This window comes from Mustelus asterias, chromosome 24 (assembly GCF_964213995.1).
Source record: "Mustelus asterias chromosome 24, sMusAst1.hap1.1, whole genome shotgun sequence".
NCBI lineage: Eukaryota > Metazoa > Chordata > Chondrichthyes > Carcharhiniformes > Triakidae > Mustelus > Mustelus asterias.
The window spans coordinates 18,877,084-18,902,733 of NC_135824.1; the positions used below are offsets into that span (position 1 = coordinate 18,877,084).

The window sequence follows — 25,650 nt, forward strand, 5'->3', positions numbered from 1 at the left end:
AGGGATCACTTTGGGATCAGTGACCATAATTCCATTAGTTTTAAAATAGCTATGGAGAATTATAGGTCTGGCCCAAAAGTTAAAATTCTAAATTGGGGCAAGGCCAATTTTGATGGTATCAGGCAGGAACTTTCAAAAGTTAATTGGGGGAGTCTGTGGGAAGGCAAAGGGTCTGGTAAGTGGCATGCTTTCAAAAGTGTGTTAACCAGGGTTCAGGGTAAACACATTCCTCTTAGAGTGAAGGGCAAGGCTGATAGAAGTCGGGAACCCTGGATGACTCGGGATATTGAGGCCCTAGTCAAGAAGAAGAAAGAGGCACATGACGTGCACAGGCAGCTGGGATCAAGTGAATCTCTTGGAGTATAGGGGGTGTAGGAGTAGAGTTAAGAGAGAAATCAGGAGGGCAAAAAGGGGACACGAAATTGTTTTGGCAGGTACAGCAAAGGAGAATCCAAAGAGCTTCTACAAATACATAAAGGGCAAAAGAGTAACAAGGGAGAGAGTAGGGCCTCTTAAGGATCAACAAGGTCATCTATGTGCGGATCCACAAGAGATGGGTGAGATCCTAAATGAATATTTCTCACCAGTATTTACTGTTGAGAAAAGCATGGATGTTAGGGAACTTGGGGAAATAAACAGTGATGTCTTGAGGAGTGTACATATTACAGAGGAGGAGGTGCTGGAAGTCTTATGGCGCATCAAGGTAGATAAATCTGCGGGACCTGATGAGGTATATCCCAGGACATTGTGGGAGGCTAGGGAGGAAATTGTGGGTCCCCGCGCCAAGATATTTGAATCATCAATAGTCACGGGTGAGGTGCCTGAAGATTGGCAAATGTTGTGCCTTTGTTTAAAAAGGGCTGCAGGGAAAAGCCTGGGAACTACAGGCCAGTGAGTCTCACATCTGTGGTGGGTAAATTGTTGGAAGGTATTTTGAGAGACAGGATCTACAGGCATTTAGAGACACAAGAACTGATGAGGGACAGTCAGCACGGCTTTGTGAGTGGAAAATCATGTCTCACAAATTTGATTGGGTTTTGTGAAGGGGTAACCAAGAAGGTAGATGAGGGCAGTTCAGTTGATGTTGTCTACATGGACTTCAGCAAGTCCTTTGACAAGGTACCGCATGGTAGGTTGTTGCATTAGGTTAAATCTTACGGGATCCAGGGTGAGGTATCTAAATGGATACAAAATTGGCTTCTTGACAGAATAAGAAGTCTCACAACACCAGGTTAAAGTCCAACAGGTTTATTTGGTAGCAAATACGAAATGGTATTTGCTACCAAATAAACCTGTTGGACTTTAACCTGGTGTTGTGAGACTTCTTACTGTGCTTACCCCAGTCCAACGCCGGCATCTCCACTTCTTGACAGAAGCCAGAGGGTGGTTGTAGAGAGTTGTTTTTCAAACTGGAGGCCTGTGACCAGCGGTGTGCCTCAGGGATCAGTACTGGGTCCACTGTTATTTGTTATTTATATTAATGATTTGGATGAGAATATAGGGGGCATGGTTAGTAAGTTTGCAGATGACACCAAGATTGGTGGCATAGTGGACAGTGAAGAAAGTTATCTCCAATTGCAACGGGGTCTTGATCAATTGGGCCAGTAGGCTGACGAATGGCAGATGGAGTTTAATTTAGACAAATGCGAGGTGATGCATTTTGGTAGATTGAACCAGGGCAGGACTTAATGGTAGGGCGTTGGGGAGAGTTACAGAACAAAGAGATCCAAGGGTACATGTTCATAGCTCCTTGAAAGTGGAGTCACAGGTGGACAGAGTGGTGAAGAAGGCATTCGGCATACTTGGGTTCATCGGTCAGAACATTGAATACGGGAGTTGGGACGTCTTGTTAAAGTTGTACAAGACATTGGTAAGGCCACACTTGGAATACTGTGTGCAATTCTGGTCATCCCATTATAGAAAGGATATTATTAAACTAGAAAGAGTGCAGAAAAGATTTACTAGGATGCTACCGGGACTTGATGGATTGAGTTATAAGGAGAGGCTGAATAGACTGGGACTTTTTTCTCTGGAGCACAGGAGGCTGAGGGGTGACTTTATAGAGGTCTATAAAATAATGAGGGGCACAGACAAGGTAGATAGTCAATAACTTTTCCCAAAGGTAGGGGAGTCTAAAACTAGAGGGCATAGGCTTAAGGTGAGAGGGGAGAGATACAAAAGTGTCCAGAGGGGCAATCTTTTCACACAGAAGGTGGTGAGCGTCTGGAACAAGCTGCCAGAGGTAGTAGTAGAGGCGGGTACAATTTTATCTTTTAAAAAGCATTTAGAGAGTTACATGGGTACGATGGGTATAGAGGGATATGGGCCAAGTGCGGGCAATTGAGATTAGCTTAGGGGTTGTTAAAACAAAAGGGCGGCATGGACAAGTTGGGCTGAAGGGCCTGTTTCCATGCTGTAAACCTCTGTGACTCTACCCTTGCCTCCTGCCATGGCTGCATGCCACTCGTGTCCGGTGCCTCACCACACATCAATCCTGCCTCTATGCTGCCCTGTGAATTGCACACTCCAGTATCTGAGAGTGAAACTTAGTGACAGGGCATCTTCAGCATCACAGTCTTCATGTTGTTCCTCCACTGCCAGTCTGGGGTGCTCTTCCTGAGCATCTAAAAGGAGAAAGGCGCGGGGGTCAGTTATGGTTCAGGGAATGGGAAATTAATTGGCGCATAGTTAGAACATCTGCAGCTTGTAAATTCAAAGAGAATGAAAGAGGAGTGGGAAGTGGAATGTGAGGAAGATGAGTTATGAAGATACCATCATCTTCAACAGGGCCAGCCCACTAGTCATGGTCTCAGCAATGGGCACCCCATAAATGGTCTACCATGGGGGTAGAGCAGGCAGGCACATGTGTCTCCTCTGGTTAGCTCCTGCCTCCTCCAGCTGTGAGCCACCTTGTCCTGTAAGAGAGAGGGATGTGAGTCACTGATTGTCATGCAATCTGAGTGATGAGGCTGTCGTGATCAGCTCACCATGCGTGTGAAAGGTGTGGGTGTGAGAAGTGCAGTAGTGCCCAGTGTTTGAGGCAATGATGTAACGTATGAATGTCAGGTATGAATTTTGACTCATAGAGATTGTTGGTTGGTGAGTGATTGGCCTGTCGGGAATGAGCAGAGTGTGAAGCTGGTCCGATATGACATTCACTGACCTTGATCGTTAAAGTTAGGCACGGCACCCACAACCTCGGGGCATTGACCTTCACGGCTATCTGCTCCCACTGTCTTCTGAACATGTATCTGGAGGATCTCGTGGCCCCGTCTGGATACAGGACGTGCCTCTCTCTTCCCATTTCCTCCACCGAAGCCTCCAGTCCAGCATCCAAAAAATCCTTGAAGCCTGCACTCTCCCATTTTATTCAACTTTACCTAGGGCAATTTTGTTTCCTGCATGGCTGCCAGCCACAACCTTTAACAGTTTGCACATTCATTTTAACTGGAGCTAGCCACGCATGATATTAACTCCTTGCACAGATGCCAGCCAATGAATAGTGCATTCGCACGAACCAGATGCTGAACCATAGCATCCCTAGAGTGCAAAAAGAGGCCATTTGGCCCATCAACTCTCCCCGAAAGAGCATCCCACCCTGGCCCAAACCCTCACCCTATCTCCGTAACCCCTCACATTGATCATAACCAATCCACCTAACCTGCACATCTTTGGACTGTGTGAGGAAACCCACGCAAACACGGGGAGAATGTACAAACTCCACACAGTTAGCCAAGGCTGGAATTGAACCCAGGTCCCGTGAGGCAGCAGTGCTAACCACAGTGCACCACTGTGCCATGCCAAAATAATTAAAAATAGCAGACAGCATGGAGTTGGCACACTGCGGGCATTTCAATCATATATCACAATCTCCCTGCCTGTTTTTAGATTCCATCATATTCAGCCCCCCTGGTGTTTTCGAATCTAATGTAATTACAGGCAGAATGAAATGACTCACTGTGGTGCTGTCAGAATGAATGGAAATGGTTGTTGGATGTAGAATATAAACACTGTGATCCAATAGAAACATGCAATTACTCCCCATTATTATCCAGAATCAACTCCACATACACAACTCACTAAGTTACCATTCTGCACCGCGCTCACTGTTCTGTACCGTGACATCTTCAAACCATCTCAGATAGGTTCATCTACTGGTTCCAGAGAAAACACTCACCCCCGACACAAACGTATGGCCAGTCTCAGATGGGGCTAAGTCAAGGCAAAGGACATCAGCACCATGCCCATGAAAGCTCTGAAGCAGCTGCCCGCTCTCAACGTCCCAGAGTGCACAGGTTCCATCGCCGCTTGATGTCAGAATCTATGGAGATAAAGGAAAAGGCAACAAAAAGGTCATCAAGATGGCAGCTCTGAGCTTTGTTGCAAGCAGGCAGTAAAGGGTCAACAGCAAGCGTCCCAGGTCAGGCGTAACATAGGCAGGTGCAGAATAAAGCTACTTTCAACACTTCCCCAATAACACTCCTCACCCTCAACAGAGCACCTGTTACTGCAATAGCGTAACGTTTGTTTTTCAGTTTTCCACAACAGCCATCTTGTGGTCTTTCTGAGTCATGCTGCCAATTAGCAACGAATTAAAAAGATTTACATTTATGTATCAGCTTTCACAAACCTCCAAAATCGTTTCACAGCCAATGAAGTGCTTCTGAAGTGTAGTCACAGTTACAATGTCAGAAATGCAACAGCCAATTTGTGCACAGCAAGCTCCCACAAATGACCATGTGATAATGACCAGGTGATCTGTTTCAGTGATGTTGATTGGTTGATAAATATTGGCCCAGACAGCAGGGAGTGCCTTCATTGCTCGTGTACAGAAGAGTGCCCTGGGATCATTTACATCCTTTTGAGCAGGCAGGTGAAGCCCAATTTTAATTCATCATTTGAAATACTTCACCTCCGACAGTGCAGCACTCCTTCAGTGTAATAAATAAAGTGGGGACTTGGACCCATCACCTCCTGACTCAGAGGTGAGAGTGTTACCCATTGAGACTCGGTAACTCGTAGAGACAGTTCTTGCAGCTGTACCCATTACAAGCTGGAATAAGACTGCCCAAAACCATCTCGCAAACTGTCCAAGAAGCAACCATTGGCATGGGCTGCATTTGACCTTAGTCGCCAGAGGGGAAAGGTCAGGGGCCGGCGGTAGTACAATGGGTTAACAGAATAGATACGCTAATATATGGCTAATATATATACCCTTAATATACTGCACCGCCCCCCAGTATACTGCACCTACCCTTAATATATTGCACCTCCCCCCCAGTATACTACACCTCTCCCCCCAGTATACTGCACCGCCCCCCAGTATACTGCACCGACCCTTAATATATTGCACCTCCCCGCCAGTATACTACACCTCTCCCCCCAGTATACTGCACCTCCCCCCAGTATACTGCACCGGCCCCCAGTATACTGCACTTCTCCCCAGTATACTACACCTCTCCCCAGTATACTACACCTCTCCCGAGTATACTACACCTCTCCCCAGGATACTACACTTCTCCCCAGGATGCTACACCTCTCCCCAATATACACCCTCCTCCCAGTATACTACATCTCCTTCCCAGTATACTACTTCCCTCATACGACACCTCCCCCCAAGTATACGACACCTCTCCCAGTATACACTTCCCCTGTATACTACATCTTCCCCAGAATACTACACCTCCCCCGATGTATACAACACCTCCCTCATACACCTCCCCTATATTCTGCACCTTCCCCAGTATACTATACTTCCTTCCCAGTATACTACTCCTCCTCCAGTAAACTATATCTCCCCCCGAGTGTACTGTACTTCCTTCCCAGTATACTACACCCCCCAGTATACTATATCTCTCCCCCCCAGTATACTATACTTCCTTCCCAGTATACTACTCCTCCTCCAGTAAACTATATCTCCCCCCGAGTGTACTGTACTTCCTTCCCAGTATACTACACCCCCCAGTATACTATATCTCCCCCCGAGTATAGTACACTTCCTTCCCAGTATACTACTCCTCCCCCAGTATACTACACCTTCCTGCATATTATCTACTTTTTAACAATAATATTACCTTGTTCAACTATTTACATAACATTTGTTTTCAAGCTTTAAAAATTGTTAATGGGATGTGGGCGTCGCTGGCTGGACCAGTAATTATTGCCTATCCCTGAGGGCATTTAAGAGTCAACCACATTGGATGTGGAGTCACATGTAGATAAAGACAACAGATTTTCTTCCCTAAAAGACAATTGTGAACCAGATGGGTTTTTACAACAATCGACAATGGTTTCATAATCATCATTAAACTTTTAATTCCTGATTTTTATTGAATTCAAATTTCACCATCTGCCATGGTGAGATTCAAACCCGGGGTCCCCAGAGCATTTCCCTGGGTCTCTGCATTACTAGTCCAGTGACAATACCGCTGTGCAACTGCCTCCCTTGTTTACATGACATTGGTTTCTTAAATGATTTACATTATTTTGGATCATCCTTCTCCAACAGCAACGGTAATTTTGATCAAATTCCCAGAAAAATGGCCTTTAAACCATTTCTCTTATGGTTCTGCCAATCTCCCGCTAAACAATTCCCATGATACTATTCCCGCTATACAATTCCTACAACAATTTCAGACAAACTTGACAATGTCTCTCCCGCACCAATCGCAAATCTGTGAAGGAAAAGATTTACAGGGTTAGGGGAAAAGGGTAAGTGAGCGGGATTCATTAGAAAGCTCTATCAAAGAGCCAGCACAGGTACGAGGGGCAGAATAATCTCCTTTGTGCTGTGCGGTTCTGTGGCATCAGTGTCATGTAAATGGCGGAGGCAGTGTTGTAGTGGTATTGTCATTGGACTAGTCAGAGAGAGACCCAGGGTAATGCTCTGGGAACCCAGGTTCAAATCCCATCAGGGCAGGTGGTGGAATTTGAATTCAATAAAAATCAGGAATTAAGAATCTACTGATGATTATGAAATCATTATCGATTGTTGTAAAAACGCATCTGGTTCACTAATGTCATTAGGAGTTCATTTGTGCAGCAACTTGTCTTAAAATTCACACTGGTGGACGGTGCAGTAGTGTCTACCATCTACAAGATGCACTGCAGAAATTCACCAAAGATCCTTAGACAGCACCTTCCAAACCCACGACCACTTTCATCTAGAAGGACAAGGGCAGCAGATGCATGGGAACACCACCACCTGCAAATTCCCCTCCAAGCTCCTCACCATCCTGACTTGGAAATTTATCGCCGTTCCTTCGCAGTCGCTGAATCAAAATCCTGGAATTCCCTCCCTAACATAGAACAGTACAGCACAGAACAGGCCCTTCGGCCCACGATGTTGTGCCGAGCTTTATCTGAAACCAAGATCAAGCTATCCCACTCCCTATCATCCTGGTGTGCTCCATGTGCCTATCCAATAACCGCTTAAATGTTCCTAAAGTGTCTGACTCCACTATCACTGCAGGAAGTCCATTCCACACCCCAACCACTCTCTGCGTAAAGAACCTACCTCTGATATCCTTCCTATATCTCCCACCATGAACCCTATAGTTATGCCCCCTTGTAATAGCTCCATCCACCCGAGGAAATAGTCTTTGAACGTTCACTCTATCTATCCCCTTCATCATTTTATAAACCTCTATTAAGTCTTAACGGCATTGTGTGTCAACCCACAGCATGTGGTTTGCAGCTATTCAAGAAGGCAGCTCACCACCACCTTCTCGAGGCAAAGTAGGGATGGGCAATAAATGCTGGCCAGCCAGCGACGCCCATGTCCCACAAATGAATATAACAAATCTGCACCCTGGAGGCTATCTTCCATCCGTTAACCTGGACAGTGAGTGTCGAGAGATGTTTTAAGAGAGAGCCATCACAACTAAGGCCAACCCTGTCCCTCGGTTGACATCCTCGGTCACGAAACCCAACTGAGAGCAGCTGGTTTCGCGCAGTCCAGGGATTGGACCTGGGAACTTCCACAGCCTGGAAAGTTCCACTCTGGACTGACTGAAGTCACTGAATCATCAGGCGAGTCCGTGACAAACATTTTCAAGATTTTCTTTCCCCCCTGACTGGCTTCAGGATCACCAGAAAATGTGCCTGTGCAATTATCTGGGAGAGGCATAAAAAAACCCAGATAAAACCTTGAAACCAATTTAGAAAAACTCTGAAACATTTTGTTCTGACACCCTGAAGGCCATTATTGAAGCTGAATGCTTCACTAAATGACTGAATGCATTGTGAAGGTTTTCTCTTCATGCAGACATGGTGAAAGGTCACGTCAGTGAGAAAAGACAGTGGTCCTTGTGGAATCAACCCCCAGAAACCTCAACAAAGGGAGGTTTAAAATAGAAATATTTTGAAAACTATAAGCAGCATGACCTTGCCGACACGACAGAGTGATAAGAGGATATTTTATGACCATCACACATGTCGTCTTTTAAAATTATTCCAGCCATGAATTTCACGCAAGTTTGTGTAACCTCAAATGCATGGGGCAATTCGTTACACTTGTACTCTACCCGTGCGGACAGCGGCGCAGCGGTTAGCACTGCTGCCTCACAGCGCCAGGGACTCGCGTTCGATTCCAGCCTCAGGTCACTGTCTGTGTGGAGTTTGCACGTTCTCCCCGTGTCTGCAAGGGTTTCCTCCGGGTGCTCCGGTTTCTTCCCACAGTCCAAAGATGTGCAGGTAACATGGGTTTGCCATGCTAAATTGCTCCTTAGTATCTAGGGGTTGGTAGGGGAAATACGTGGGGTTATGGGGATAGGTTCTGGGTGGGATTGTTGTCAGTGCAGGCTCGATGGGCCAAATGGCCTCCTCCTGTACTGTAGGGATTCTATGATTACCCAATGCTATTGATTCTTACTAAAGTGGATACAACATTAACAGGTTATCGACATGTCCAACAATACTGCAAGGATGGGATTTTCCTCTGGACAGAAGCAATAATTGAACATTGATGAAGCCACAGAGTGCAGCTTGCCAGCTGTGCTCATGTCATGACCTTGACTGCACTTTAACATGATGCATTTAGGACATCCCCAGAGATGAGACCAGGTGCTGAACAAGTCCTTCCTAACTGCTTCAGATTACAGTGTACAGGTGCCATCTAGTGAGACAAACTCATTTCCTGATCTTGCAGGATATCATTTGGACCACAAAGTTCATTTGTGCTTTTGATGTTAAATCAGAAACTGGCAGGTCATTTTCATGCTGAGGAGCTGGACTGATGGTCCAAACTTGTTTGATGTTGGGCCTGGATTAGCGAGCAGAGACCACTCGGGCTTGAATTTCAGTCCCAGAGGAAAAGAGCAGTGTATGTCCCACACTGCAGGACTCAGCCCCCGCACCCCCCCCCCCCCAACCAACTGCAGGACTCAGCCCCCGCCCCCGCCCCCCCCCCCCCCCCTACTGCAGGACTCAGCCCCCGCACCCCCCCCCCCTCCCCCCAACTGCAGGACTCAGCCCCCGCACCCCCCCCCCCCCCTCCACCAACTGCAGGACTCACCCCCCGCACCCCCCCCCCCCCCCCCCCACCAACTGCAGGACTCAGCCCCCGCACCCCCCCGCCCCCCCCACCAACTGTAGGACTCAGCCGCCACCCCCCCCCCCCCACCAACTGCAGGACTCAGCCCCCTCACCCCCCCCCCCCCCCCACCAACTGCAGGACTCAGCCGCCACCCCCCCCCACCCACTGCAGGACTAACACCGCCCCCCTCGCATTGTAGGACTCAGCCCCCCACCCCGCCCCACTGCAGGACTCAGCCGCCGCCCCCCCGCACTGCAGGACTAACCCCCCCCCCCGGCATGGTAGCACTCAGCACCCCCCCCCCCCCCCCCCCCACCACTGCAGGACTCAGCCCCCCCCCCACTGCAGAACTCAGCCCCCCATCCCCACCAATGCAGAACTCAGCCCCCCACCCCCCCAATGCAGAACTCGGCCCCCCCCCCTCCACTGCAGGACTCAGCACCCCCCCCCACTGCGAGACTCATCCCCCCTCCCCCCACTGCAGGACTCAGCCCCCCCCCACCCCCCCACTGCAAGATTCATCCCCCCCCCCTCAACTGCAGGACTCACCCCCCCCCCCACCCCCAACCGCAGGACTCACCCCCCCACCACAGGACTCACCCCGCCCCCCCCCCCCCCCCTCAACAGCAGGACTCGCCCCCACCCCCACTGCAGAACTCCTTCAGAAGTCAAACTTGCTGGGCAGAATTTTTCCGTCCCGCCTGTCACGGGAATCGAAGCGGGCGGGACATGGACCATGCAAAGGTCCGTTGACCTCAAGTGGGATTTTCCAGCTTTCTAGCGCTGCCAGAAAATTCCGTCTATTACCATCATTTTGTGAGTCTAGCTTTTAGAATGTATTTGCAAAGTTCACACCTTGGCTCCTCCTTCGAACCGCTAACATCTTATTCAAAACCCTTTATGTACCTTTCCCCATTGTTACCAGCTTGCCTTAGGTAAATATCTGTTTGCAGTGTTGCTAGGTTCATCAACACATCAAAAACACGAGTTCAATTAGCACAACCAAACTGTCCCTGCCTTAAGTAGCTTACATTTTCCAATAGTTTTGAAAAAGATATAACCAGCAGAAAACATTTCAATTTATTGGATTTGTGTGATGTATTCATGTCATCACTATTTTTGCTGACAGCAGGGTGGTGGTGGTTTGGTTAGTGGACACCCATCTCCCATGTCTGCGTCCATCAGAGAGCCAGTCGTTTCTTATTCACACCCATGCATGTAGACGTTGACTAAAAGTTGGGACATTCCTCAAAGTGGTACAGAGATCAAGGACTCAGCAGCATGTGGGGGATTGTTCCTTTCACTTTGACCCCATGTGCCATTATTATTATTAATTAGGAGCTGGGATGGGCTGTACCCACACCACATGGAACGTGGTGGTTCAAGCAAGTGGATCACTACCATCTTCTCAAGGGCAATTAGAGATAGGTGGCAAATGCTGGCCAAGCCAGCGATGCTCACATTCCATGAACAAATAAAACCAATCTCATTGTGAACATCAAAAAGATGAATGATGTGCCGACCTGTGCCAACATGACCTGTGCCAGGGGCGCAGGGGCCACGGCACTACCCAGGTATGTCCCTCTCCCAACAGGGGCTATACTTAGCTTGGTGCCCCTATCGAGATCCCCTCGACTGTTTCCCATCTTCGCAAACCTGTTGTGAATCTCACCGATGTGACGTCATGTCGGCGAGGTTTCAATATTCTGTGGGAGGGGATAATGGGGAGGCGATGGCCTCGCGGTATTATCGCTAGACTAGTAATCTAGAAACTCAACTAATGTTCTGGGGACCCAGGTTCAAATCCCGCCACGGCAGGTAGTGGAATTTGAATTCAACAAAAAATATCTGGAATTAAGAGTTTACTGATGAATATGAAACCATTGTCGATTGGTGGACAAACCTATCTGGTTCACTAATGGCCTTTTAGGTTAGGCGTCCTTACCTGGTCTGGCCTAAATGTGACTCCAGATCCACAGCAACGTGGTTGATTCTCAACTGCCCTCTGAAATGGCTTACCAAGCCACTCAGTTCAAGGGCAATTAGGGATGGGCAATAAATGTTGGCCCAGCCAGTGACGCCCATATCTCACGAATGAATAAAACAATGTGGAGGGGAGGACCTTTAAACAGATGTAAATGTGGTAAAAATTGATTTAAAGGAGGCTCCTGCCCAGATATGACAGCAGCGAGGGACGGGGAAAATCAGGAAACACAATCTTGCCAGTGAGAATCACGTTTCCCGATTTTCGTGAGATTTTCCACCTGCGTCGCTGTTGTTGCTGGTGGCGAATGAGGGCGCAAAATCGTCCCTATAGCAAAGAGGTTTTCATGAGTTACAAGTTCTGTTTTAAAAATGGAGTAACCCCACCACATTCCCTTGCAGCATGCTTTCTTTCACTGTAACTGTGCAACGTTAGCTTTGTAAACTAAACCATGAACTCAATATAGACAAGTCTACTGTCGTAAATCACTAACTTTTATTTTCACTCTTCTCTATGGTTTATCATCGATCAAAATCCATCTGCAGGACACATGGGGTTCTGGCTCTGCAATAAGTATGCATATTTTTTGACCTGTCTTCAGCTTTGACATGTCTTTATTTTATTTAGTTTCTTTAGTGTAGATACATCTTTAGATGAAAGCCTTTTACTTCGGGCCATTTTTCAACAAGTCATTTATGTAACAGCTCAGCAAGATTGTTTTTCTAAATCCGTAGGATTGATTAAATCAAACTCCCGACTGTTTGTGCCACAGTTGATCACAGCAGAGGCCTCGAGGTACATCCTGCACTTTTAACCGCTGTCACGGCAACTGGTTTTAGAGTCACTAATATATAACCGGAACCACAAGACAAGGCCAGAAATGGTTCCTAAGGAAAGTCGGACCGTATCAAAAGGAAACGTTAAACTGAGTGAGTGAGCTTGCGGGAGCAATGATCGTGTCCCACAGTAATGGGTGCACAAATATAAATATTTTATAGTGCATTCAGTTAATGTATTCGGAGGAGAGATATGTAGCATACTCAGTGGGAAACTAAAACATACAGGGAGGTAGGATGATGATTCATGAGTGATTAAGTCCCCAGAATTATTAAAAGGTTTTTTTTTAACGAGTGGGATGGTTCACTGTAGAGTTCCCCACTGACTATTCTTCTAATAGCGGTCATGTCTCACCTTGAACACTTTGTTTTCTTAATCATCAATATTCAGGCCTTAGTAAATAAACAGAATGTATTGAACTGTTCCAGGCCGTATAATTGATGAGGGGAAATTCTTGCTCTTAATTGTGACTGGCCTGATATACAATTCACAGTAAAAAAAAGCAAGTCCATTTGGCCCATTATGTCAGTGCTGCTGCTAGCTCCCAATGGAAGTTGTCCATTCAAATTAAATTTTTCTGCTCTTTCCTGTACTTTTTAAAATTTTCCTCTTTAAATATTTACATGATTGGCCATTAAATTTTGCAAACAATTCAATACCCAATCGTGGTTACATATAGTTAAGAAGATCCACCAACGCCTCTACTTTCTCAGGAGACTAAGGAAATTCAACATGTCTGCTACGACTCTCACAAACTTTTACAGATGCACCATAGAAAGCATCCTTTTTGGTTGTTCCACAGCTTGGTATGGCTCCTGCTCTGCCCAAGATCTCAAGAAACTACAAAGGGTTGTGAACGTAGCCCAGTCCATCACGCAAATCAGCCTCCCATCCATTGAGTCCATCTATACTTCCTTCTGCCTCAGAAAAGCAGCCAGCATAATCAAGGACCCCACGCATCCTGGACATACGCTCTTCCACCGTCTTCCATCAGGAAAAAGATACAAAAGTCTGAGATCACGTACCAACCGACTCAAGAACAGCTTCTTCCCTGCTGTTATCAGACTTTTGAATGGATCTACCTTACGTGAAGCTGATCTTTCTCTACACACTAGCTATGACTGTAACACTACATTCTGTACCCTCTGATTTCCTTCTCCCCTATGTACTCTATGAATGGTGTGCTTTGTCTGTATAACACACAAGAAACAACACTTTTCACTGTGTACCAATACATGTGACAATAATAAGTAATAAATCAAATCAAAATATTCCAAATTCTAATTCTAATAATCCACTGTACAACTATCATCGGTACAGGTATTCAAGCCCCATATTCACACGACATTCATTTGCCTCCGATTTTGACTTCTGATCAAAGGCCACAGTCCTGAAATATTGACTCTGTTTCTCTTCCCATAGACACTGTCAGACCTGCTGAGCATTTCCAGCATTTTCTGTTTTCCCTCGTGGGAGAGACTGGAACAAGGGGGAAGCAGTTGGGTCTCCCATTTAGGATGGAGATGAGGAGAATTTTTTTTCGCTCAGAGGGAATGCTTTTTTTTCCAGGGAGCAGTGGAGGCTGGGTCACTGGGTAACTTAGGATGTGTTAGATAAGATTCTTGACGAGGAATTAAGGAGTATCGAGGCAGTAAAGTCGAGTTGAGTCGACAATCACATCAGTCATGTTCTTAGCACAAAGCAGAGCAGGCTCAGGGGACTGAATAGAAACATAGAAGCTCGAAGCAGGAGTAGGCCATATCGCCCTTCAAGCCTGCTCCGCCATTCATTTTGATCATAGCTAACCATCAAATTCAATATCCTGATCCCCCCTTCCCTCCAGATCCCTTGATCCCTTTAGCTCCAAGAGCTATATCTAATTTCTTCTTGAAATCAGACAATGTTTTGGCCTCAACTACTTTCTGTGGTAATGAATTCCACACGTTCACCACTCTCTGGGTGAAGAAATTTCTCCTCATCTCAGTTCTAAAAGGTTGACCCCTTTTACTCAAACTATGACCCCTAGTTCTGCACTCCCCCACCATTGGGAACACGTTTCTGAATCTACCCTGTCTAACCCTGTTAGAATTTTATAAGTTTCTACGAGATCCCCTCTCACTCTTCTAAACTCCAGTGAATATAATCCTAACCAACTTAGTCCCTCCTCATATGACAGATGGCCTATTTCTGCTCCTAATTCGAGTCTGCTCCAACATTTGATAAGATCATGATTGATCTTGTTGTGGTCTCAAATCCATTTTCCTGTCTGTTCCCACATAACCCTTGATCCCCTTTGTCCATCAAAAATGTATCCAGCTCAGCCATGAATAAATTCAATTGCCCAGCCTCCACTGCTCTCTGGAGTAAGAGAATTCCACAGAGTAACATCCCTCTGGGAGAAATAAAATGCCTCATCTCCTTCTTAAAAGGGAGATCTCTTATTCTTAAACTGTGCCCCCCAGCATTAGTTTCTGCCATGAGTGAAAACAAGGGGACTAAGGAAATTTGGCATGTCTGCTACGACTCTCGTCAATTTTCACAGATGCACCATAGAAAGCATCCTTTCCGGATGTATCACAGCTTGGTGTGCTTCCTGCTCTGACCAAAACCGCAAAAAACTACAAAGGGTTGTGAATGTTGCCCAGTCCATCCGCAAACCAGCCTCCCATCCATTGTCTTTGCTACATTTCCCTTTGCCTCGGAAAAACAGCCAGCATAATCAAGGACCCCACACACCCCGGATATTCTCTCTCCCATCTTCTTCCGTCAGGAAAATGATAGAAAAGTCTGAGATCACACACCAACCGACTCAAGAACAGCTTCTTCCCTGCTGCCATCAGACTTTTGAATGGACCTAGCATATATTAAGCTGATCTTTCTCTACACCCTAGCTATGGTTGTAACATTACATTCTGCACCCTCTCCTTTCTTTCTCCCTTATGTACTCTATGTACGGTATGTTTTGTCTGTATAGCGCGCAAGAAACAATACTTTTCACTGTATCCCAATACATGTGACAATAATAAATCAATCAAATCATACCAATATGTACACTATCAAATCTCGTCAGGAACTTATATACTTCAATAGGATCACTCCTCAATCTTCTAAATTTGAATGGGTATAGGCCCAACCTGCTCAACCTTTCCTCATAAGATAAGCCTTTCACCCCAGGAATGAGTGAAAGGGATCTTCTCCTTGCTGCTTCTCACACAATTGTGTCCTTTTTAAAAATCAAATAAGGAGACCTAAACCATGCACAGTGTTCCACATGTTGTCTCACCAAGATCCTGTACAGCAGCAGTAAAACTTCCTGACTTTTATATTAAATTCACCTTTCAATGAATGGTAGCATTCCATTTTCCTTCCTAATTACTTGCCGTATTCACGTAGCAGGACGACCAGATCCCTCTCTCCCCCAGAGTTCAGAAATTGGATATTGTTTTTCTATTCCTCCTGCCACTTTGGATGATGTTTATTGTTTCCAGTGAAACTGTCAATGTGTGTATGTGTGTGGGTGTGTGCTTGTGTGCGTGCATGCGTGTGTATGTCTTCACACTTTTCTCCCTTGGAGAATGGGCATGGAATGTCTGCAGGCTAATTAATAAAATAGCCTGCTTTGAGCTGAGTTAACATGCCTCCTGCAGTCAACAAGTCCTGCAGTGGGATTTGGACCCAGGCCCTCCTGACTCGGGGGCATTGCTGGTTGTAAATTGATTTCTACGATTGCTTAAATTCTTCATTTGTTTCTTACTTTTCCTCTCTACCTCTTTTATCTCTCTATCTTCATTCACTCTTGCTTTCCCACTCTTTGTTTTCCTTTCTGTACCTCATTCACGCTACTTGCTTCTATATTCCTCGGTTTCTATCTCAATCCTAATATCTCATTGGTTAAGGAGATAGACTTTGTTCACCAATGTGTTGTTAGCAGTTTGCACTTCCAGCAACTTGTAGGGCCAACTCTTTGAGCTGAACAGTGTGGGTCAAATTTTAACTAATCGGGCATGGTGCAAGGTGCCCCATTCCCGCAAATTCTGGGTCAATAAATGGACACAAACTGACAAAAGGGAATTTGAAATGAAGTTTGAGAACAGTGGGTGACCCTTCACTTCCCAGGTTTGTACAATACAAAGAACAAAGAACAATACAGCACAGGAACAGGCCCTTCGGCCCTCCAAGCCCGAGCCGCTCCTTGGTCCAAACTAGACCATTCTTTTGTATCCCTCCATTCCCACTCCGTTCATATGGCTGTCTAGATAAGTCTTAAATGTTCCCAGTGTGTCCGCCTCCACCACCTTGCCTGGCAGCGCATTCCAGGCCCCCACCACCCTCTGTGTAAAATATGTCCGTCTGATATCTGTGTTAAACCTCCCCCCCTTCACCTTGAACCTATGACCCCTCGTGAACGTCACCACCGACCTGGGGAAAAGCTTCCCACCGTTCACACAATGGTGAGAAGCTATTACAAAAACAAAGACCACTGGGGTGTATAGTCAGAAGAGTGGAGTATCATCCGCTCCGGATAGTTCAAAGTCATTTTTTTACGCTAAGGTTTCAAATGAATTAATTGGCGCGAAAATTGCGATCGAGGCTTTAGCAATACAAGTTTGAATTGTTCAGTATTTCAGATGAAGTAACTTTGAAATATCAGGGATATGTTGGGACTGTACAATGCTTTGCACAAATCCATTTCTGTGTACTGTGTTTAATTCTGGTCAGTGCAGGGGCTGCAGGACAGAGCAAGACTAACCCCAGGTGTACTGAAAAGGGAGTGGGCTCAGAAGATGAAGTAGGGGCTGCAGTGAGTTTCACAAGATATTCAATTAGATGGTGCAAAAAAGATAAACCTTGAATATTACTCCGATACAAAGCCTAACTTAAAATGAGTAAAAAATACTTCTAAAACCACAGAGAACAATGAAGGGCTTCTTCAATCAGTGTGCTCACAGTTTGAAATAAACAAACATAAACACACAAACACACAGGCATATACACACACAGTGTTAAAACATTCTAAAGTGTTTCACAGGAGTGTCACCAGATAAAATGTGAACTGCAAAAGGGGGCATTTAGGGCTACAGAGTGGCAGAAGTATGAACCTGACTGAAAAGAGGGTTTATTCCATTGTTATTTTTTTTATTGAAGTGGGGCATTGCTGGCAAGTCCAGGGTGTGTTGCCTGTCCCTAATTGCCCCTGAGAAGGCGTTGGTAAGCTGCATTTTCTGCTGCTCCAGTCCATCTGGTGCAGGGGTATGTTTTATAATGGCAAAACCACAACATTAATGTCAATCTTTTCTTGACCTTGGCTTTAACGTCCTGATATCTTTCCCCTCGTGGTTGGAGGTGGGAGGCCAGTAAACCACATTGGATGGTATTCCGCATGCACCAGGATCATTGTTGAAGTAGGAGGATGCCGGATACGTGAGCCTTACCTGCATATCCGAATTGGTAAAGCTGCAAGCAGATAAGTAGTTTGTGTGCATCGCAACAGACTTCTTCTTGGCCGCCATGCTCTCGTTTTTATCAAAGGTCAGAGGGTACACGGAGCACTTGTTGTCCAGGCCACTAGGAAAAAGTTAAAGAATTGCCCGGGGTTACCGATTACGATATTGCAAAGACTTTTTAATGTTCTCTGGGATCTTAGCAATAACGGCACTGACTGAGACCATTCAGCCCATTAGACCCTTGGCATGCTAATTCCATTTACCCCTCCCCACCCCTAGGAGCAGTAAGCGTCCCCAACAGTGTTTGCTTTCTGGGTTTTCACACATGATAGGCGGCAAGGTGGCACAGCGCCAGGGACCCGGGTTCAATTCCGGCATCGGGTCACTGTCTGTGTGGAGTTTGCACGTTCTCCCCGTGTCTGCGTGGGTTTCCTCCGGGTGCTTCGGTTTTCTCCCACACTCCAAAGATTTGTGGGTTAGGTTGATTGGCCATGCTAAATTGTCCCTTAGTGTCAGGGGGATTAGCAGGGTAAATGCGTGGGGTTATTGGAATAGGACCTGAGTGTGGTTGTGGTCGGTGCAGACTCGATGGGCCGAGTGGCCTCCTTCTGCATTGTAGAGATTCTATGATTCTGGTGACTGCCCCACTCACCCCTAGTGGAATACCAGCAGCAGAGAGATGTGGCCCTCAAGTAGGCATTAATTACCGACTTAAAGGCTTCAATTGGTGGTGGAGCAGGAAGGCCGGGCAGAGACAGGAAGGCAGGTGTAGTAGCACCAGGCTCCAACTACTGCCCTCCCCCCTGATTAAATGTCCTCCCACCTCCAAACTCTTTCCAGGGGTGGAATTCCACCCAAAGTATGGAAAATCAGAGTCCCATCACCAGACTGACTGAGACATGTCCCAGTGGTGGGAGCCAGGGTCAAAGCTGCCCAGCCTTATTAGCCGAAGCGTAGATTCGAAGAGCAGTGAGGTTATGACGGGAACTGTATAAAACACTCATTAGGCCACAGCTAGAGTGCTGTGTACAGTTCCGGTCGACACACTATAGGAAGGATGTAATTGCACTAGAGAGGGTGCAGAGGAGATTCACTGGATGTTGCCTGGGCTGGAGTGTTTCAGCTATGAAGAGAGGCTGGTTAGGCTGGCGTTGTTTTCCTTAGAGCTGAAAAGACTGAGAGGCAACCTGATAGAGGTGTACAAGATTATGTGGGACACAGATAGGATTGATAGGAAGAAACTTTTACCCTTAGTAAAAGAGTCAATAACCAGGGGCATAGATTTAAGATAAAGGGGCAGGAGATTTAGAGGGGATTTGAGGAAAACATTTTCACCCAGAGGGTGGTGGGAATCTGGAACTCTCCGCCTGAAAGGGTGGTAAAGGCAGGAACCCTCACAACATTTAAGAAACACTTAGATGAGCACTTGAAGTGGCATAAAAAGCTACAGCCCAAGTGCTGGAAAATGGGAATAGAATGGATAGGTGCTTGATGGGCAGTGTAGACATAATGGGCCGAAGGGCCTCTTTCTGTGCTGTAAAACTCTCTGACTCCTGGCTTTTCATGGTGGGTAGCCATGAAGACATGATTAAGGCAGAGAGACAAACAGAAAATGCTGGAAAATCTCAGCGGGTCTGACAACATCTGTGGAGACAAAACAGAGTTAAAGTTTCGAGTATGGATGACCCTTTGTCAAAGCTTCATCAGACCCTTCTGCAGCTTTGACGAAGGGTCATCCAGACTCGAAACGTTGGCTCTATTCTCTCCCCACAGATGCTGTCAGACCTGCTGAGACTTTCCAGCATTTTCTGTTTCAGATTTTAGCATCTGCGGTATTTTGCTTTTAAGGCAGAGAGAAGGCAAGTCAAAAGAAAAGGATAGATTTTTCCAATCAGGCGAATGGGGATCGGGAATTGGAAAGCCGAGAGAGGAGGGTTCAGACATATTTCTCTCCTTAAACCTATCCCAATGATTTTCTGGTTGACTGCATGTTGTTTGCCAGTGCTCTTACACACCCACATTGAAGTTTCAGGATGCATGCAAAAAGTATTTAAATGAATGCAAGAAGTACATAATAAAGTAAGGCACGCAGGGGAAATCAGCAAATACACAGACCATGATGGCTACAGCTGCGATCTGAACACCATGAATATATTCAGGCCTTGCTCTGGAGGCCGCGTGCAATACCCACCCCTGGTTATATAGTGACCACCGATGTTCATTATTTCATTTGATTTCTCGCTCTCTCACCACTTTCCATATCTTTATCAACACACTGTAAATGTCTGACAGACTGAGTGAAGTTGCACTCCCGCTGGACAGAAACACAGATTAGAGAGCTGGGGCTAATTTCAGGTGAATGGGGAGGGAGGGGGGGCCAGCACAAAACTTAACTTCACAGATTGGCAATTAGGAAACTTACTGTGCCCATCCCAGTCCAACGCCGGCATCTCCACATCAGAGGAAACTTGGGCAGAGTGTAAATCTGGCTGCTGATTCGCTACCTCTCATTTGCCCTACATCCCTCCCAATCAAGCCACCATCAAACCCCCCCACCCCCATCCCCAAGGCAGGTTGCACCCCCATTACTTTAACCTTCCTTTAGCTCCAGCCTGTGCTCCTGTGCTGTCTTCTCAGGATGCACAGCCTGCCCGTGGGTCCCCCTCTAGACAACAAGCTTTCGACAACTGTGGTGTTAAGATCTAGGGGAGGACATAGTCCATGCAAACTTGCAGGAATTTCTGTTTCTCCACGGCACTTTAAAGAAGTGGGTTTACACTGCACCTGGCGTGGGTCCAAGTCATGCACGATCCACCAGCAAATATGTATTTTTTGCATTTCACTTGTGTGCATCCCGCATCCAAATGTTCTCCTTTTATTGGCCTTTACCAAAGTAGCTTTCTTGTAAGATCTGGATGAGATGCTGCAATGGGAACTGACGGCAGGGAAAACCCAGGTGCGGAAATGTCCACACTTCCCGCTGCCTCAGGAAAGCAGCCAGCTTAATCAAGGACCCCATGCACCCCGGACATTCTCTCTTCCACCTTCTTCCGTCAGGAAAGAAGTCTGAGTTCACGTACCAACTCAAGAACAGCTTCTTCCCTGCTGCCATCAGACTTTTGAATGGACCTACCTTATGTTAAGCTGTTCTTTCTCTACACCCTAGCTATGACTGTAACACTACATTCTGCACTCTTTTCTTTCCTTCTCTATGAATGGTATGCTTTGTCTGTATAGCACGCAAGAAACAATACTTTTCACTGTGTACTAATACATGTGACAATAATAAATCATACATTAAGCTGATCTTTCTCTGCACCCTAGCTATGACTGTAACACTATATTCTGCATCCTCTCCCTGCCTTCTCCCCTATGTACTCTATGAACGGTATGCTTTGTGTGTATAGCACGCAAGAAACAATACTTTTCACTGTACAAAGAACAAAGAAAATTACAGCACAGGAACAGGCCCTTCAGCCCTCCAAGCCTGCACCGACCATGCTGCCCGACTTAACTAAAATCCCCAACCCTTCCGGGGACCATATCCCTCTATTCCCATCCTATTCATGTATTTGTCAAGACGCCCCTTAAAAGTCACTATCATATCTGCTTCCACTACCTCCCCCGGCAGCGAGTTCCAGGCACCCATCACCCTCTGTGTAAAAAATCTGCCTCGTACATCTCCTTTAAACCTTGCCCCTCGCACCTTAAACCTATGCCCCCGAGTAATTGACTCTTCCACCCTGGGAAAAAGCTTCTGACTATCCACTCTGTCCATGGGCCCCTCATAATCTTGTAGACTTCTATCAGGTCTCCCCTCAACCTCCGTCGCTCCAGTGAGAACAAACCAAGTTTCTCTGACCTCTCCTCTGCTGTATACTAATACATGTGACAATAATAAATCAAATCAAATCAATCAATCAATTCAGTGAAGGACAGATAGTTGCAGCACAATGGGCTGAACGTAGACACCAAGAGGGACAAATATCCTCTTTCGCTCATTGATCTTATCAATGGAATTGACTGAGCAAAAAGGAAGGGCTTTTTGGCTAAGATCAAGAGTCAGATCAAGCCCAATATGGGGTGCAATGCCTTTTCGTGTCAGCTTGGATCTGGTTTGTCTCTCTTGTGGGGATCATGAATTGGATTCATTTAGAATTTGAATTTGGTTTTTGAGCAAGCAAGGAATGGTTTCGAGTCTGCCCGGTCCATTCTGATCGCTAGCTTTCTAACTTCAAGGATGGAGTAAAAAAAGTTTTTTAAAAAGAAGGGAGGATGGAAGGCGTATTAGTCGCCTTCCTGGAAGATCTTTAACTGGAAGTGCTGTCAGACAACTGAGGTGTGTGCGAGCTGCCTATTGAAAGAATAAAATGTAAATAAGGTATGACGGGTAACAATTAATGTAACTGTACTCACCCACATGCGATAGCACAGCCTGATGGGGCATAAGCACACGCCATCACCCAGGTGCAGGGCATGGTCACTGCGTGTTCCTACAAATGCACAGATACTAATCAGTCAACCAAGCAACACAAATTAGGATCAGTCAAAATAAACCTCAAATCTTGAATTCCACAGGTTAAAGAAAGAATCGTGTTATGTGCTGTGTGTTCAGGATTTCCGATTCACCTCAAACTTCCACTGATGCCAAGCGCTGGAGCATTGCAGGGAGAGGATTACTAAAGGATAACCTGCAGTCGATGCAATGGCAGAGTGATTTATTCTCCAGTCTCCTGAGCCTGCCCTCCAGTGTGAACACAGTAACTTTGTGAAGCAGCAGGGCTGTGAAGGCAAGTGCTGAGCCCAAACACACAACTGCATCTCGGCCTAAAGAACTGCTCTGGAGTCCAGCTGTACATCTTTCAAAATGCACCCAAAATAACACATTACTGTGTGGGTGTGAGGTGTGCGAGTGAGGGCAGTGTGCTTCTGTCTGTGAGGGAGCAGGCATCCATGATGTGTGCAAGCGCATGTGTTAGGGCATTGTGTGTGTGTGTGTGTGTGAGAGGCAGGCTTGTGTGTGATAAATTTGCGTGTGTGAGGCGTGTGTGTGTGTGCTTGAGGCATGTGTGAGTACATGTGTGTGAGGCATTTGTGTGTGAGGCTTGTATGTGTGAGGCTTGTGTGTGTGAGGCATGTGCGTGTGAGGCTTGTGCGTGTGAGGCATGTGTGTGCGAGGCATGTGTGTGCGAGGCATGTGTGTGCGAGGCATGTGTGTGCGAGGCATGTGTGTGCGAGGCATGTGTGTGCGAGGCATGTGTGCGCGAGGCATGTGTGCGCGAGGCATGTGTGCGCGAGGCATGTGTGCGCGAGGCATGTGCGTGCGAGGCATGTGCGTGCGAGGCATGTGCGTGCGAGGCATGTGCGTGCGAGGCATGTGCGTGCGAGGCATGTGTGTGCGAGGCATGTGTGTGCGAGGCGTGTGTGTGAGGCGTGTGTGCGAGGCGTGTGTGCGAGGCGTGTGTGTGTGAGGCGTGTGTGTGAGGCGTGTGTGTGAGGCGTGTGTGTGTAAGGCATGTGTGAGGCATATGTGTAAGGCATGTGTGTGTGAGGTGTGCGTGTGAGTGCATGCATGTGATGCATTTATGTGTGAGGCATGTGTGTGTGAGGCGTGTATGTGAGTGCATATATGTGATGCATTTGTTTGTGTATAAGGCATGTGTGTGTGAGGCATGTGTGTGTATATGTTCATGTATGTGTGTGAGGCATGTTTTTTGTGTGTGGCGGTGTGTGCGTCTGGCAGTGTGTATGTATGAGGCATGTGTGTAAGGCACGTGTGAGCGTGATGTGTGTGTGTGGGTGTGAAATGTGTGTATGTGTGTGTGTGCACACAGTGCGTGTGTGTGTGCGTAATGTGTGCATGGGGTGTTTGTGCCAGTGTATATGTACTGTGCATCCACCCCGTTTCTCCTGATACTGAACCAGCAGTGACAAACCCTGTGATCATTGAGTTAAAATCAGGACATTATTAAAGTCTGCTGACTTGTTTGATATCCTACGTGGTAATATCATACAACTGTAAGATTATGGAGTCAATATATTAATGTGATTTGAAACTTACCTTGTTGGTGGTGAAAGCATCCCACACAATAACCTTTCCATCCTGAAACAAAGGAGAGATCAGTCAGCACAGGCATAGTCTCTCATCCCATTCACTCAAAGCACTGTTTACAAGGGAATGCAATTCTATTCAATGGTAGCGCAGTGCGAACACTGAAACTTCCTGTCTCTGCAGGTGCCACCGAGTGTTGCTCCGGTTATTTTTTCCTCCCGAACATTTGGGACACCCAGTCCTGACACATGTACATCATCCTCACGCCCAAACACAGAGACACGCCCATTCAACAAAGCCAAACTTTTGAGCATCGCTGGTAAATTGCCCAGTCACATGGCAAAAGGCAACTTTGCGCAAAATGTTGAATGGATAGAGCTCAACAGATGAGTTGCTTCCTGTAATGGCTTCAATTGGGCCATTGAGGTCGGCCTATTGGGAGTATGAGCTCCCTGATTAAGGATCCAATTGATGGGCCAATCAGGGAGTCTTTACCTTGTACTTAACTTGGTGTGTCAGTTCCTCTGACACCCCCGGAGATACGCTGCTAGCACTCTGTGTACTGCTGTTAGAGTTTGTAAATGAAGGGATTTTGGTGAAGTGAGGCCTTCGAAGACTTATTACACCACCTACATTTTCAAAAAGTGTATCACTCAGAATGCTCCTCCAACAGACAGGAAGGATTACAAAACTGTGCATAGTAACCCTTTCTGGCTATGGCGAAGGGGAGGTTTGAGGGGAACATTCTATGGGACGCTGTCCTTACTGTTCCCACTGGAGTGCAGCTAGGGGCTGTGAGAGACTCCCATCGCACTGCTGTTATTACCAACGACCTACTTCTGCTGCAACGCAGGCTTCACTGCAGCTTATCAGTCTAAATAGATCCATGTGGGATCTTATCCAGGATTTTGGATAGTAGGGCTGTAAACAATGCGTCACGAACCTGTCACTGGATATGGATCCCACGCACGGGGGCGCAGGTGAAACAATGAAGGAAAATGTCAACCTGTTCCCCTGCACAAGAGAGGATTAATTGAGAATTGATCACGCACTGTCACGGCACAAACATTTCTAACGGATGTTTTGTTCAAAAGATGGCTTTTCCCATTTAACAAAATAACTAATAACCCAAGGGCGACATGGTGGCACAGTGGTTAGCACTGCTGCCTCACAGCGCCAGGGACCCAGGTTCAATTCTGGCCTCGGGTCTGTGTGGAGTTTGCACGTTCTTCCCGTGTCTGCGTGGGTTTCCTACGGATGCTCCGGTTTCCTCCCACACTCGAAAGATGTGCAGGTTAGGTGGATTGGCCATGCTAAATTGTCCCTTAGTGTCAGGGGGATTAGCAGAGTAAATATGTGGGTCTACGGGGATAGGGCCTGGGTGGGATTGTTGTCAGCGCAGGCTCGATAAGTCGAATGGCCTCCTTCTGCACTGTCTTCTATGATTCCTCTCTGATTCTGAGTATACTACCAGAAAATACTACTGTGCGTTTGTAAGAAATTCAACTCGTTCACATTCTAGTGGTGGCCATTCCTGGGTCATTAAGAACCCATGGTATATTCTGGCCCTCCGGTGCGGTGTTGTACATAGAGATACCCCAGAAGATGCCCCCCCCCCCCGCTATTCTAAGAAAGTCAGATGATTCTGACTTTCTTAGAATAGTTACCCAAATTAAAACCTCACTCCTGGGTAACCCCCCCCCTCCACTGATTACCCTCCCACCATTCCAACTACCCTCCCCACCACCCCCTCTGAATACCCCCCTGAACCCGCAACTACCCGCCTGAACCCTGGCTA

General features: G+C 46.7%; 1 protein-coding gene across 1 annotated transcript in view; it reads right to left on the reverse strand.

The window, feature by feature from the left end:
• The window catches only part of gnb5b (guanine nucleotide binding protein (G protein), beta 5b), a 95,447-nt gene that overhangs the window by 33,728 nt on the left and 36,069 nt on the right, over positions 1-25,650 (reverse strand). Inside the window, exons 3-6 of the mRNA XM_078241366.1 lie at positions 23,862-23,903; positions 22,217-22,293; positions 17,789-17,921; positions 4,178-4,321 (exon numbers count right to left, since the gene is read on the reverse strand). Coding sequence (XP_078097492.1) covers positions 4,178-4,321; positions 17,789-17,921; positions 22,217-22,293; positions 23,862-23,903 — 396 coding nt within the window. The remainder of the gene's footprint in view (positions 1-4,177; positions 4,322-17,788; positions 17,922-22,216; positions 22,294-23,861; positions 23,904-25,650) is intronic.